The following is a 14888-nucleotide window of genomic DNA, read 5'->3' as shown; positions in this document are numbered from 1 at the left end:
GACCAGCTTTGAATCAAGGCATCATCTGACAAGACAGCCGCCAATGTGGTAACAGATCAAGAACTCAATTACGCTACAGTTGGGTGTTAGGTGTGAGGTGGTGACGAATACTTTGTCATGAGTTGTCTCGATTCTTGTTAGTACCGAGAATCCTAGAGTAATATCTCACCCTAATCTTTTCCCCAACCGATTCTAAGCCCGTCCAGATCTTCTCCCCGTTTAGTGCAGATTTGGCAGCTCTATGGTGTAGCCAGTGGTCAGGCATTATCTTGTAATATCCAAGTTGCTAGCTCGATGTGTTATTTGCAGTTGAGACTTGAGAGTGAGAACATAAATCATCAGAGAACTTAGTGATGCTGGGAACAGAACTCAGTGCTCCTAACCAGTACAGTGGATAACTTGATCAATATTCTCGAGGGATGATTCGTCTTCGAATATGATACAATCTATTGTCGCCACATATTGTTTCATTTCAGGCTCCCATTTCGCCTGCGATCCAGGTCGGGCTCCTCCCAGGTGGAGTTGTGTCCTTGGGCGAATAGTATTTGGAATGCGTGAGGTGGCCTGGATATTTCACGACGTACTCGCTCATTACTTCTAGCTCTGGTAGCACAGGCTTATTTCGCAACTATTGAATAAATACTGATACAATTTGTATTCTAGTTTCGTTGTATGATGCAGCGCCTATTATACAGCCTGATAGCCTTAACATGGTCCAATGAACCAAACATCCGATATTCTAAACAGTCTGACTCAAGTCCTTCATTAACTGGAAGGCACCGGGTGTCTCAACCCAAGAAGCAAGGCAGTACCCAATCATGAGACAAGCTTCCTCCTTCGTTTCATGCGAGTACATCCCAGGTCTTTGTGAAGCGGCCGATACCGGACAGCTCAACATCAAACGCCAGAAGTGAGGATTATACTCATTCACAGATCTGTAAAGCTTGACAATCTGGCCCTTAACCTTCTTGATAAGCTTAGACAAATGTTCTGTGCTACCCATGAGGATATCTGGGCGTCCCGCCACAGCGCTGCCGACAAGCTCACCGCGGATAAGTCCAACAATCTCTGGTGGGATAGTACCGTTGAGAGCTCGTGCGGCGTTCTGTGCAGACTGCAAGTCAAGTAGAATCCTCACTTTGATCAGCGTGACAGCCGCCACGTGGCCTAAGCTGAGATACTTCCCGTTCGCCCAAGTCTCCAATGGCTCCTCCAAAACATCCGCATCCCTGATATCGAGGTATGGCTGGTCCATGTCGCCCCAGTCATACTTGGACTCTGAGCCGGTGGTTGCGTACCACTTGACGAAATCGTAGGCTTCCTGATCCCTGTTGAGCCGGATGTACAAATGCGGCACAAGATCCCTCACACCCATGTTGTCGCCCCGACAAAGACGAAGCATATCAACCAGATGGTCCAAGGCCTCTTGAACCGCGTCAATCTTACCACCTGGCGTGCCAAAGACTTGAAGCAACACGTCGACCATATGATATCGCGCACGCATATACGCGCGCGTCTCGTGAATACCCCAGAAATGTCCAACGCCGTTCTCAAAGATATTCGGCGGTGTAAACATATCTCCCGGGTGATCGCGCAGCTCTTGCTCCTCCTTCTCTACCGCCTTGCGTGCTTTTTTGATGATGGTGCAGGCACTCTTGTGATGGCTTCTATCAGTCGTTTGATGGGATGCTCCACAGTAGTACACCGCCTTGCAGCTTGAGCAGCGCTTCAGAAGATCTTTATCTGCCTCGCTACAGGTTTCCAACTCGCAAACCCGAGGAGTAAGCTCGCGTGGTTCTGGCAATGGCATGACGCGTTGCGGTGTGCTTTTTTGCTTCTTGCTTTTTTGAGTTCAATCTGAGGCGGGGGAAGTGAAAATTGGAGATTTAGGTATAAGGTGAAAATAAAGTAGGCTCAATAATGCTACCAAATGTCGCCTACAACTACGCGTGACATCAATGTGAGAAGTACCAGGTTATAAGGCATGAGATGAGGTTACTTTTCTGACGATGATGATATAATTGATCGGATGCTTGAGGCAAGGGAGGGGCATCACCAGACCCACACGTGACCATGAGGCAGATCGGCTCGGCAGATAGGACAAGGTTACGGTACGTGTATTGTCAGTATCAGTATATAATTATTCCGCGAGGATTCCAATTAGCAAATGAAGCCTCCTGATTTCGGCTGAATAGTTACCCTTTCGACGAATCCTTGCATCGGTTCAGGATATTCAGAACGTGAGAAATACGCAGCCATTCCTGGCTCATCTTATCACAGCTCTATCGGACTGCTCGTTATTGCCGCTCTATGTCCGTCATGCCGTGGCTTCACTCACGATATGCTGTAAGAAGATAAACCGAAAATATGAAACCAAATGCATCTTGTCATTATGAAGTCGCAAAATCAGCAATGACAACAACACTCTCGGCCATTTGATGCTGGTGGTCTATAGCTCTGCTCTCTCGCAATCTCCACGGCCTCTTAAACCCTTGCTTCCTGCTCCACCTTCTCAAAAACGGGGCAATGATTGTGCTTAATGATACCAACAATTCTGGCTCGTCCTGCATGTTCGGTCGAATCACTCTTACGAGTAAAGGTGCATCGACTCGCCCAATGAGATACGCTTCTGAATCTTTCAAAGTCCAATTTGCCTGTTGTGCTATTGTTCCCTGCGCGGCTATGCGGTCTTGGCAGAGTGATACAGCGGTCGAGAAGAGAGCTGTTGTGTTCATCCACTGCTCGTTCGGACCCCGGCACTTCACCAGATCTGTTTCGAAGCAACTTGTTGCCATATAAGCGAAAGTCGCTACGTCTTCAGAATCGGCAAGGATTCGGGCCCAGAAGCTCTCCTTTTCGATGGGGATCTTGAAACATTGGGCTCCTAGTCCTCGAGGAATACAACCTACAACAAAGTTCTCGCCCTTTCTATCTACACCCGTGTCTTGCAGTACAAACAGGGTGGCAATAGCGAGGGTCTCGAACTCTGCTTGCAGTTCACGATCTAGCTTTTGATAGCGTGTTCTGAAATCAGTGTCTCTCAACATCTTGCAGATATCGCTTTCTTGAAGTTTATTCCAATAGCAAGGCTGTGTAGCGAGATCCGCAACGTAAACGGGTAAGACATCAGCTAAGAGTTCTCGCAGGGGCACCCGTCTTGCGATACCGGTACAAAAGCTGACCTGCACAGCAAAAGGTGCTTCTAGATCTGCGATGGCTAGGTATCTCTTGGAGAGAATGCTGGACTTTCTGGTCTGGCCTAGTCTCTTTACCCAGGTCTGGGCGAAGTTTACTATCCCCACAGCGTTTTGTCCAGCCTGTAAGCCAAGTCCTAGCTGCCTTTCAGATACTTCCCAGTAGCTTGGGAATGTCCCTAGCTCCTTTAAATATGGAACAGCCGCCCGAACCTGTTTTTGAGGTGTCATTCTGCAGGCTAGGTTTATCGAGACTCTTGAGCCGATGAGCATTTTTTCATGGCGAGGGAAGGTTGAAGTGAATTTCTTGTTTTCTTCTGATACTGTGCTCCAGTGGAGAACAGGTAATTGATGGCTTTCTGCTTCTGTCGAGATGGAGGTGATCAAGCCACCGCCAATGGATATTGCGTGGAGGTTCTCCGTGTCATCCTTCGGCATAATGAAATCTCCAGGACCCCATGTATCAAGCAAATCTTCAGGACATCCCTTCAAGTCCATCTTCTTATCACAATCTGAAAAAACCCTCGACCTTTCAAAATTATCAAAGTACTGAAAGGCAAAGACCTGGCGCTGAATCATTTCTCCAAAGCAGCTCAAATCCACTGGAGTCGCAAGTATACATGGCCCAGTGAAAGTTGGACCCCAAATCTGATTTCCTAAAAGCAGTATACGTTTCAGTGGGGTATCTAGAAAAAAAGGCCCAAAAGGCTCGCAATGACCTTGTGCGTAAAGAGCAAAGGCGAGGGAAAGGAACTGGGCCGTCAATGAGTCCCGCAGTAGTTGATTAAAACCCTCGATTTTGGCTTCTGACTTTGTAAGTGATACTAGGGGCCCAGGTTCTGATGTAATGTCAGGGTATATACGTTCCAGCTCAACAAAGGACTCCCGTCTTGCGAGAAAGCTGAATGAGTCGCAACAACCGCCGACCTCCTGAAGGGCACCGATAGCCATGTGTAGATGCTGCAAAACATTTGGAACAGCTTGGGCTGATTGGCTAGTCATCAGAGAGACGATGGCAGTCGAGTTGGCATTTTGAAAGTTGACAGACCCAAATTGGAGGTTGTGCGACCCGTCAGGCATCGGACTTACCCCTCCAACACCGCACAAGTAGCCAATAGTATCACGAATTGAGACATCGCGGTCAGTCTCGATGCGGATCAGACTCTGGCTTGAATGCAACGAGATTGCCCGCATTGTTTCATCCTCCCTGCTTGTATGGAGACATCTTTGAAGATGAAAGCCGTGCACGTACGATCCAACATCGTGCACGTCGATCTTGGAGTATATCCAAGGCCCATGCTGGGCTTTTTCCAGTAGTTCATCAGCGATTTCATCCATCGAAAGACCTAATGCTTTCAGCTCCAACAACCACGAATACTCTCCAACAGTAACTTTATCAAACGAGTTCCTCAAGATATCATAGACTTTGTCATAGTCAATATCAAGAATTGCGATCTTGAGGGGACGTGTCCATTGTTCCATGTCGCCTACCTCATCGAGGGACCCGGGTGGAGTGAAGGGTCCTTCATTCGAGACATCAAATGTGCTTTGGTTGGCGGAAAGTATAGTGCTTGCGTCGGTGATAAGGGGTTCGGGTTCAGGGAACGGTAGGCCAGCGTAGATTGCAACCAAAGCTCTTTCGATGAAAGACTGCTTGATTTCCACGGAAGACCAAGGGTTGGCGGCAGGCGATGCTAGAAGTTGTTCTAGTATTCGCTGAGCCTCTGCTCTTGAAACAGCGATCTCGACGTATGGCGACGGCGCTGGTGTTTGAGGAAAACATCCATGCCATATTGCGTTCCACTTCGCAGTGCTATCATGCGCCATGTTCCTCACTGACAGAACTAACTCATATTCATGAGGCAACAAAACCCCTGCTTCCGCAATAGACGCTGGTTTTTTGCTGGCTTTACAAGCCGTCGTGTGGTCGCGGAGCCTCCTCTCAGCACCCTGTCCATGGAACTCTTGGCGGCACCATGTACAGTAAACACATATCTTGTCTGGTCTGATATTTTGACGTGACTCGGGAACATCGTCTCTCAGCACATGCAATCTGCTAATGTGTTGTGTGATATCTGATGGGCGGCGAAGTGTAAGGCCTAGGCAACTCATATACCGAGCTGGATCGTACTTCGCAAAGGGGCATGCGAAGAACTGTGGAGGTGGGTATCTGTGCAGGGGGTATCTAGGGGCGGCGGCCTTGACAGCCTCGACGTCTTGGCTATCGGTACCACCTCGGTCAGCCTTGTCGTCGTGACCCTTCTGCTGATGCTCTTTCTTATCCCTCTGTTCTTGTTCGTTATGAAATCTCATTTGCCACGCGGGTATGCGCGATCGGTTCGGGGGGTTTCCAAACATTTTTGGCCTCTCAGTCCCCGAGCCCGACCCAGCTGCACGTGCGACATCTGGATTGGGTAGACTTTTACCTAAATTGACCCGATTAAGCACGAGAAGACGCCTGGACCGGTATGTCAACGAGCCACTTACCATCTGGATCAACGCCTGGCCGATGGGGAAAGTCCATGATGCAGAACAATTTATTGAAACGCAGGACAAATAGTTCAAGTATTTTGTAAAGCTTGCAGAAGACTCTACAATGCTAGCTCTCTGCGTGAAAAGAGGGGTTTATTTCAAGCTGACTGGGACTCGGTCGCCTCCTCGTCCATCAGGCAGCAAGGTTGTTTCAGCTCTTGCATTCAGCCGCACGTATGCTGCCAATTTCCATTCGATGGTAGCCGAACTACTTGTAGCCACTTATGGAGCTTGTCCCGCTCGGCGGCAAGCCTCATTAGTGGTTCGCCAATTCTGCCTCAAGACAAAAGGCCAATCACGTGCAACCTTCAAATCTCGAGATGTATTTCTCACCATCCACTCCGTAGAGACCAGGAGCTCTCGGCTACTAGGGCCTTATCAAAATGCCAATTGCTTAATGCTGATCTCGAGGTGTGCAATCTAATGGAAGCCTTCTTAATTAAACTCTAGAGGCTTGTTTTACTATATTCTGCATTTTTGCTCTAAGGCACTGTCCTCATGGTACCCAATTTCGCAATTATTCTATTCTTGAGGACTACGTATCAAGTATCTGATGAAGCTGGGTCTGTTTCTCTTATTGCCATCTACCTATGACAACCACACACAGCTCTTCCAGTGTTCTAAACTTTACTGTAATGGAGGAGGGGAGGGGACTTCTGGGCGCTTGGCTGGCCAGTTATCAGCCCCGTTGAAGCGCCGTAAGGATCTAGCACCATATTAGTGGAGGAAGCACTGTACGCTTGTTGTTTCGCTACCTTATCCCATCTACAGAAATCTTCATTCCCTTTTCATCGTAATCCAAACTTTCCGGTAAAACTTACGAGCCGGATTTGTCCGCAATGACACTTAGCATGAGTCCAGATGTTGATTACCGACGTGACTACGATGCACTCGAGGATGCACTGGCAGGGCGGGCTGTTGGTACCCGTCTCTGCAACGACTGCCAAGCTGCTAAGATACTCGACCAATTGAAGCCATTTGAATCTTCTGTCGAACCCCCTAATCCCAACAAAGTTCTCTGGTTCGACTCGATAGCGGACCTCGCTCTTAGGCGCACTTGTCCCTTCTGCCGATTTTTGTGGAGGGTCATTCGTGACGGAAATAACAATTGCTGCGCCAGTTGCTGTTCGATCTTCCACGTACTCCAGCATGGACAATCGACGACCAGCGATTTGAAACCAACCAAAGAAAAACTTCGGGTTTGGCTCTCACTGCAGCAGCAGTTGCAATTGGACTGGATAACAACACGAATCAATGGACAGAATGTCAATCGTCACATCTCCTTTGGCGGAATTCAATTCGTCCACCCCAAATATGCAGATCCCCAGAGAATCAAAGCGTGGTTGGAAACGTGTCGGGAATCACACCAATCTTGTAACGAGCAGCAATCGATCTCGAGTCCTGGCTTGCATGGGCTTTCACCGTCATGCCTAAGATTGATCGATGTTGAGTCCCGCCTACTTGTTCAAACGCTGCATTGCGTACCCTTCGTCACTCTCTCCTACGTCTGGGGAGACGCGGCCTCGCGCACCTTTGAGGAAAAAGCCCTGGTATCCGAGTCGTATCATCTGAGCGACTATGTATGTCCAATGGATACACAACCGATTGCTCTTCTCGAAGGGAACCTCCCTCAAACATTTGAAGACGCTATCGGCTTCACGAAGCGTCTAGGGGAGCGATACGTCTGGATTGACGCTTTGTGCATTCCTCAAGACGAACCCGACATTAAGGCACAGCAAATCTCACAGATGGATCAGATCTACTCCAGCAGTGTCTGTACCATAGTTTCGCTCGAGTCAGGCGTCGAGGGAGGATTACCGGGGTCCAGCTACAAATCCCCAAGAAATGTCAACCAATATTTCGAACTGTTGCCTGGAGGCTTGAAAATAAGTACCTCATTAATGCAACTCAGGGACATCATGCGAGAATCTCCCTGGCAAACTCGAGCTTGGACGATGCAGGAGCATCTGCTTTCCAGAAGAACATTGTTCTTTGGTAAGCAGCAGGTCTTTTTCGTTTGCGGCGAGATGACGACGAAAGAAAGTTGGACCCAGCCCCATACTGAGGCATACGCTGTTGAACCTGATTGGGATCCTTATGATGAATGGGCAGAATATGATCTCCCGCTACCAACTGTGACCCGAAGACACAGTTTGAGGCACACATACCAGAGTTGTGCCACCCTTTACTCCCATCGCAACCTCACTTTCCCTAGCGACCGCTTCCGAGCATTTGAGGGCTTGCAAGCTCGATTGTCCAAACTATACCAAGTCAAGTTTATCCATGCTATGCCTATTGGCGATGCGGACTTCCTCAGAGCTTTGCTCTGGAGGCACTCCTCCATAAATCCTACTCTACTACGCGACTTCAACTCCCCTTCATCCACTCTCCGTAAATGGCCTCACTGGACCTGGCTCAGCCACCCTGGAGGAATTGACTATGATCCATTCATCTTCTGGAGTCACCGCCAAAGCTATAGGAAGGACCTCAAGCTTCCTGACCCCAAGGCATGGTATCAAGGACCAAATGGGCAGTTCTACTCATTGACGAGTACGCCGGCGTTGGACAGCGGCAATCAAAGTTCCCCTTTAAACTCTATTGCCGATATGGCGAACGTACGAGTGCTTAAATTATCCGGACTGGCCTTGGACATTGATATTACGAGGTGGTCTCGGCGTCTAGGAAACGATCTATCATCGGAGGTATGGCGCAACCCTGATTTCTCCACCGCTCGGGGCTCAATCACCTTCCATATAGGAATGATGTTTGATGATCAGCGAGACGGTAAGCCTAACCTCCCAGAAGGGACTCGTTACATTCGCCTTCTGCGCCTCAACCCGAGGGACCGACCAAAGATGCCCTGGGTTTTAGTCCAGAATAGGCAACATCAGGTTCTTAAGCCAAATGCAACTCTACATGGTAGCAGCCAGCTTGCTTCCACTAGAAATGAAAGCGAGCCAAGAGCAGAGACGGAATTCTCGTCTGCTATAGACTGGATCAGCCGCAGCGATGGCCCAGGCGAGATGGAAGCGGACTCTGGTCTCCTTGTTGCGGGGATCACTCCCGCTGATATTGTCACCAGAAGGCTTGGTATAGCATACGTTAGAATGCTGGACTTCTTGGTTGCCGGTGCTGAAGTAAAGGAGGTACTTTTGGGAGACTAGATGCATGCATCTGGGCTATTGACCTTGATAACACGAGACTTGACGCTCTAACAGCTTTCAGCCCTCACAAAGTTCGCTCGACTAAACACCAATTGGTAGAGCTTAGAAGAAGCCATTGCACTGTCAGCGACTACGACATAACCGGTTGCGAAAACTGGATACTACTGGTGTTTACTGATTATCGAAAGCCACGGTTTGCATTTTAATATGGTAATGACCTCCAAGATGGAGACAAAACCTGAAAAAAATACACTCTATTAGATGCGGGGATCAATTGCAAGTTGCTCCAGAAGGCGATCTTTGGTAGCACACGTACAGCTAAAATACATGACCTTAACCAACTTGCGCGGTAGCATATAGCTTCAGGATGAACTTTTACTTAAAGGCTCTCCGTTCAGATTCATGTTAAATATTATCGACAGTCGAAGTTATCTCAAGATCATCGGCCTCTGTTAAAACAGTGTCGGTTTATTTCCGAGTTTCCGACAATCGGAATCAACCCGAGTTGCTCTCAATCCGTTGCCTCAACGCGATAGGCTTCTTATGTCTTGGCTTCACTTTGAAGCTAGCGATGGACATCATCCGAGGAAACCATACCTATTCTGTCTTCTGATGGTGTGCAATCCCCGTCACATTTACGCTTATTCTAGTCCTGGTTTTAATCCCCGCACACTTGTTCCACTCAATCGCTTGCTACCCCAGATTACCCCGGAATCGGGTATTGCAGGTTGAACAGTGAGTTGAATCCGAGGCGCGGGGTAATTAATCCTGGGAGATTTTGCGAGACTCCCTGGCTCCTTAGTAGAAAAGAAGAAGTTGGCCCTGCTATAAAGAGAATGGGCCATGGCAGATCGTAGCCCCATTCTTGCATCTCCATCTCGACAGTTGAAGCCAATATCTCGAGCCCGTCTCTCCATCATTGACAGCGAATTCCTCCTTACCTTTTTACCATCACCGCCATGTCGGACAAGATCAACGAGGTTGGCGGTCCGAGGATCAGCCAAGATGAAAACCCCAAGAGCGAACAACAAGCGTTCGATCCGATACTCGAGAAGAAGGTCATTCGAAAGGTTGACCGAAATCTTGTCCCGATCCTCTTCCTACTCTTTCTCTGCGCGTTCATAGATCGGTAAGACCTCTTTCGGCTATCCTCAGACATCGTCTCTAACATGATCTGCTTTGCAGAATCAACATCGGAAATGCTCGAATCCAAGGCTTGGAAGCCGATCTCAACATGTCAGGCGAAGACTACAACATCGCCCTATTCACCTTCTTCATTCTTTACATCCTCCTCGAAGTACCATGCAATATCCTACTCAAGAACATGCGACCGTCGCTGTTTCTCTCGGCTATCATGACAGGCTGGGGCATCGTCACGATCTGTCAAGGGCTCACTCAATCCTTCGCTGGGCTGATTGCATGCCGCGTTATTATCGGTGGTCTCGAGGCTGGCTTCTTTCCGGCGTGTGTGTATCTCCTCAGCATGTACTACTGCCGACACGAGTTACAGTGGCGTTTCAACCTCTTCTTCTCAGCCAGTATCGTCGCTGGTGCATTCAGCGGTCTGTTGGCTTATGCTATCGCTCACATGGACGGGATTGCTGGTTATGGTGGTTGGAGATGGATCTTCATCATTGAAGGTGCCGCTACCGTTGTTATTGCAATCTGGAGCTATTGGATGATTCCTGACTGGCTTGAGACTGCCAAATTTCTCAATGACGATGAACGATCTCTGCTTGTTGACCGTCTTGCTGCGGATAAAAAGGATACTCACATGAACATGTGGGACAAGAAGACAGCCAAGAGGATCTTCTCAGACGTCAAGATTTATCTCGGGTAAGTCACTTGTTAACCTCACGAGTGGAGCTTCTTGCTAACCATGATAGTATCTTGATGTACATGGGTATCGTCACTACCAGCTACTCCGGCTCCTTCTTCACCCCAACTATCCTCAAACAGCTTGGCTGGACGTCTATCCGGGCTCAGATCATGTCGATCCCTATCTTTCTGTTCGCAACCGTGTGCGCGCTTGTTGCTGCTATCGCGAGCGACAAGACGAAGCATCGCTCGGGCTTTATCCTTGGAGGTTGCCTTTTCACGACCGTTGGATATGTCATTCTGCTCAATATGATGTCTGTCAGCGTCGGGATACGGTACATGGCCCTCTTCTTTATCGTCGCTGGTGGGTATATCGCCCAGCCAATTGTCTTGGTCTGGGTGAGCAACAACATGGCAGGCCATTACAAGTTGGGTGTAGCTTCCGCAATGCAGGTTGGTTTCGGTAATATCGGCGGAATTATTGCTAGGTAGGTTCTTGATCTTTAATCCGAGGCGAGGCCGCTAACCATTCTATAGCAATATCTTTGTCACAACTCAAGCGCCCACATATCCTCTTGGGTTTGGATTAGGTCTTGGTCTTGTCTGGCTCTGTGGACTCAGCTCGCTTGTGTTTTTGTTTTATATCAGACGAGAGAACGGGCTAAGGGATGAGGGTAAACGGGACCACAGATACAACTTACCAGAGGATGAGAGGAATAACTTGGGTGATGACCATCCAAGCTTCCGTTTTACGTATTAGATACGGAAGCTTAATTGATTGTACAACTGCACTTAGGTGGCTGATACAGACCATATCAGACAGTGGTCTGCCTATAGCTTAGGGGGGAGCTTGAGGATGTTCTAGTTCATTGCATATTTCCCTATAAGAAGGGTCAGGTGGCTATGCCTGCGAACGGCTGATATCAGCTTTACGCTGTAGGAATTGGTCAATCGCTTTGATGTTAACTGTTGTTGTCTCTAGCCAATTAAACTATCCAATTATGTCGCTTTCATGCAGGCGTCTTGTTTTAGTGCGGCTGAATCTGCCTTGTGATTTTGGTGGAGGCAGTGCAGATTCACGAACAGAAATACAACACTTCACCCCACTTCAACCTTCTCCCTCCAATTTTTTTTTAATTACCGAGTTTACTACCATGGATCCTTTATGCGTCTCAGCGTCCGTTGTAGGACTTTTAGGCGCCGGCGCTAAGATCACATCATGTCTTTGGACATTCGCGACCAACGCTAGAGACGCCCCTCAACTTGCACGTCATCTTGTCTTTGAAGTAGCCGACATCACAGCAGCACTTGGATCGCTCCAGGCATATGTTTGTGGACAGACTCAAGCCCCTGGTGAAAGAGGGGCATTGATTCTGCTGGAACATGTTCTTACTACACTGACAGGATGCATTACTACGTTCTCGGATCTCCAGAGCCTTATGGACCAGCTGAATCTGAGCCCTGACATGGGGACTATTGATAAGATGAAATGGGCTCGACAAGAGTCCAATATCGCTGCTATCGTCCAGCGTCTACAAAATCACAAATCGTCTTTGACGTTGATGTTGACCGTTTTGCAGTGGTGAGTCTTCGTATACTGTGTTTTGGCCTTTTTGATTGTACTAACTGAGAAGCGAAACAATGAAAGAAGCTCAAAGTTCAACTCGCCATCTCTGCACCCTTGTTGAAGAATTACTGCAAAGCAACCACGATCTTGCTAGTCGTATCAGAGGGCTTGAGCGAGAGGGCTCGATTATTGCAGAGTCTAGAAGGGACGATGTCTCTACCTTTCGACAGACACGGGGCTCAAAGTCTATTTCGTTCATCGATACCCAGGCTTCCGCCATCAAATTCACGTTCGATCAGGATCTTCAGGCATCTCGAGTGTACAACCGCGCTATCGGTAGACAATCTATGACATCTCTAACAAGCACGGCCTTATACACGACTGCGTTGTCTCTTTTCTCTAACCTAAGCCTCTCTCAAGTGTCCAACATCTCTTTCTACGCTTTGCCAATTTACTACAATGATTTGAGTAACAGCGACTGCTATGTGTTTGGCGAAGAAGGCGCTCTGGTGAGGTCTGATAGTTCTCAGGCTCCCAAGTCGTCTCCCTCGCAGCAAGAGAGGCAAGATATAACGAATAACATCTTGCCACCACTGTACCAGACTCAGACACCTTCACGGCTACTCGGACGCTTTGCGAGAAGGCGTAAGACGCCAGTGGTGAGCGCACCAGAAAATCCTTACCATGTTACTCATGTTGGATATAACGACTCGACGGGGCAGTTTAGTGTATGTTATAACCTTGTGCTCTATAATGCTTCTGCTCTCAATAGTTATATGAAGCGAGCTAACTGTATTTAGGGTCTACCTAGAGAGTGGCAGAGGTTGATTGATGAGGCATCGCAGGAGTTAGAGATGGCTGACATACAAAAGGTTCATAAGCAAACCACAGAGAGAAGCCCCCCTGGATCCCAATAATTTATCCGTTGTGTTCTGCAAGTAGCAGAAGAAGTGGTACACATATGGTTTCGACGGAGTTGGGCATCTACTCAACTTTGGGACCTCAAGTCAAAGAGTCTCTATCGGCTGGTTAGATTCAGATCCCATTGGGGTCCACCAAATGTGACGACAGGCGAGACAGTCAAGTCAATTAATGAGAGCGTTTAGTAACTGGATACTTGGCCGCCTACTAGTTAAGTTATTACGCAGCTCTGCTCTCTACTTAGCCTACGCCGGGGAAGCTTGACATAATTGCATGATAAGTCGGAGTTTATCACTAAGCATTCAAACCCTGATACAAATGCAGGTTAGCGCCTAAGCCCTGGCTTTATGTATAAACTGTCTATATAAACCTCTTTTTATTACTAATAGGTAAGTACTAATAATAACTATTACCCACAGACATAATGCTTGACAACATCATGATCCACAGCTCCACAGCCAATCTTTTTTCCATAATCTTTACCTGAACACTTTCCATACAGAGATCCGTCCCCTCGATAGATCGCAAAGTCATTTGTGCCGCAGTAGGCAGCGTGATCTAAGTCCATATCAACAATTGTGCAAGAGCGGGCAAATACAAAACTAACATTCAGTATTATCGCCAGGCAGTTTAAACTTCATAGAGCATAGGCTGACAGTTGTATATCCCATCTCGACCGCGCTCTTAACACTGCAGGCCGACTGGCCTTCCCACCAGGCAATATGGTGGTTCTCGCGGTCGTAGAGCTTTTCCTGCTGGCCAAAGCTGATAGCTGCGTGAGCTTGGGAGTATAGTGCTGCTAGTAAAACTTGTTGTAAATGCATTCTGAAGAACTGGTAGAGAACGAAGTGAAGTGTGGATGAATTGACTTTAGGTGTTTATTATGCCTTGTTTCACTCTCGTGGTATAATGATTACCTATCTATACATCGACTCGTTTTATATCTCCAGTACCTCTCAGGGTATTTCTAACATAAGAGGCTTTCTCCTATCTAGCATTCCCTACCGGTTATCACTTGCCTAAAACGGTCATTTAATAATCTGATTACTTTAGAATCAATTTTGATTTGTGTTTTACGGCCAGTAGGAACGATATTGGCTACCATCAGTAATCCTTGCCGAGAATCTCGTATCACAGCAGCGTGTACGGCTTACTGAGTAAAACGCGCGATGAGCGGGCTCCATTTACCGAGGATACATAGCTCGTAAGCTGTGCATATCTTTCCGCCAATAGGAGGTAGCAGGACTGAGAGTCGGGCTGGCTTAGTTATTTGACTAAGTCGACTGCGGTAGATTGAGTCACGTCAAGTAAAACAACCTCCAGACACATAAACTAAATAATAAAGATCTATATATAATATCAGACATGGACAAAGTGATAAGAGAACAGAGAAGGTATCTAGAAAATCATCAACGATCATTTCTCTAGCATCCTCTTTAGAATAAACATCATGCGAGCCAACCTCTTCCTACTCTCAACCCTGCTTTCGCAAGCTTGCGCGGCAAAGATCAGCGTCGGCCAACAACAGCAATCCGGAGGCAAGAACTACCATATCGTCTGGTGGGAGGGCGAAACACCCTGCGATGGATTAGGTCACCTTCTGGGCAGTGTTGACCAAAGTCTATGCTCTTTCAACTTCCAACTGCAGAACCAGGGTCCAATCTGTGAGAATCATTACCTGAAAGCTTTTGA

At 47.8% G+C, this 14888-nt stretch overlaps 6 protein-coding genes across 6 annotated transcripts; 3 read left to right on the top strand and 3 right to left on the bottom strand.

The window, feature by feature from the left end:
* Nucleotides 1–739: 739 nt before the first annotated feature.
* On the bottom strand, nucleotides 740–1810 carry FPRO_01971 (uncharacterized protein; the record flags this gene model as incomplete). The annotated part of the gene is made up of 1 exon (XM_031225550.1): nucleotides 740–1810. The coding sequence occupies one exon, from the start codon at nucleotides 1808–1810 to the stop codon at nucleotides 740–742; it is 1071 nt and encodes a 356-aa protein (XP_031074502.1).
* Nucleotides 1811–2390: 580 nt separating this feature from the next.
* FPRO_01972 (uncharacterized protein) lies at nucleotides 2391–5552 on the bottom strand (the record flags this gene model as incomplete). The annotated part of the gene is made up of 1 exon (XM_031225539.1): nucleotides 2391–5552. One exon carries the CDS (start codon nucleotides 5550–5552, stop codon nucleotides 2391–2393), a length of 3162 nt encoding a protein of 1053 aa, XP_031074501.1.
* Nucleotides 5553–6565: 1013 nt separating this feature from the next.
* Nucleotides 6566–8890, top strand: FPRO_01973 (uncharacterized protein; the record flags this gene model as incomplete). Its single annotated transcript, XM_031225528.1, has 1 exon — nucleotides 6566–8890. One exon carries the CDS (start codon nucleotides 6566–6568, stop codon nucleotides 8888–8890), a length of 2325 nt encoding a protein of 774 aa, XP_031074500.1.
* Nucleotides 8891–9849: 959 nt separating this feature from the next.
* FPRO_01974 (uncharacterized protein) lies at nucleotides 9850–11468 on the top strand (the record flags this gene model as incomplete). The annotated part of the gene is made up of 4 exons (XM_031225517.1): nucleotides 9850–10019; nucleotides 10076–10726; nucleotides 10777–11196; nucleotides 11246–11468. 4 exons carry the CDS (start codon nucleotides 9850–9852, stop codon nucleotides 11466–11468), a joined length of 1464 nt encoding a protein of 487 aa, XP_031074499.1.
* A 394-nt stretch (nucleotides 11469–11862) lies between these two features.
* Nucleotides 11863–13192, top strand: FPRO_01975 (uncharacterized protein; the record flags this gene model as incomplete). Its single annotated transcript, XM_031225506.1, has 3 exons — nucleotides 11863–12290; nucleotides 12343–13003; nucleotides 13076–13192. 3 exons carry the CDS (start codon nucleotides 11863–11865, stop codon nucleotides 13190–13192), a joined length of 1206 nt encoding a protein of 401 aa, XP_031074498.1.
* Nucleotides 13193–13528: 336 nt separating this feature from the next.
* Nucleotides 13529–14020, bottom strand: FPRO_01976 (uncharacterized protein; the record flags this gene model as incomplete). Its single annotated transcript, XM_031225495.1, has 3 exons — nucleotides 13529–13578; nucleotides 13614–13754; nucleotides 13804–14020. The coding sequence occupies 3 exons, from the start codon at nucleotides 14018–14020 to the stop codon at nucleotides 13529–13531; spliced, it is 408 nt and encodes a 135-aa protein (XP_031074497.1).
* Between the last annotated feature and the right edge of the window lie 868 nt (nucleotides 14021–14888).

This window comes from Fusarium proliferatum, assembly GCF_900067095.1.
Source record: "Fusarium proliferatum ET1 genome assembly, contig: FPRO_scaffold001, whole genome shotgun sequence".
Taxonomy (NCBI): Eukaryota; Fungi; Ascomycota; class Sordariomycetes; order Hypocreales; family Nectriaceae; genus Fusarium; species Fusarium proliferatum.
The sequence above is the reverse complement of the archived record's forward strand: the minus strand, read 5'-3'. Positions and strand labels throughout refer to the sequence as shown.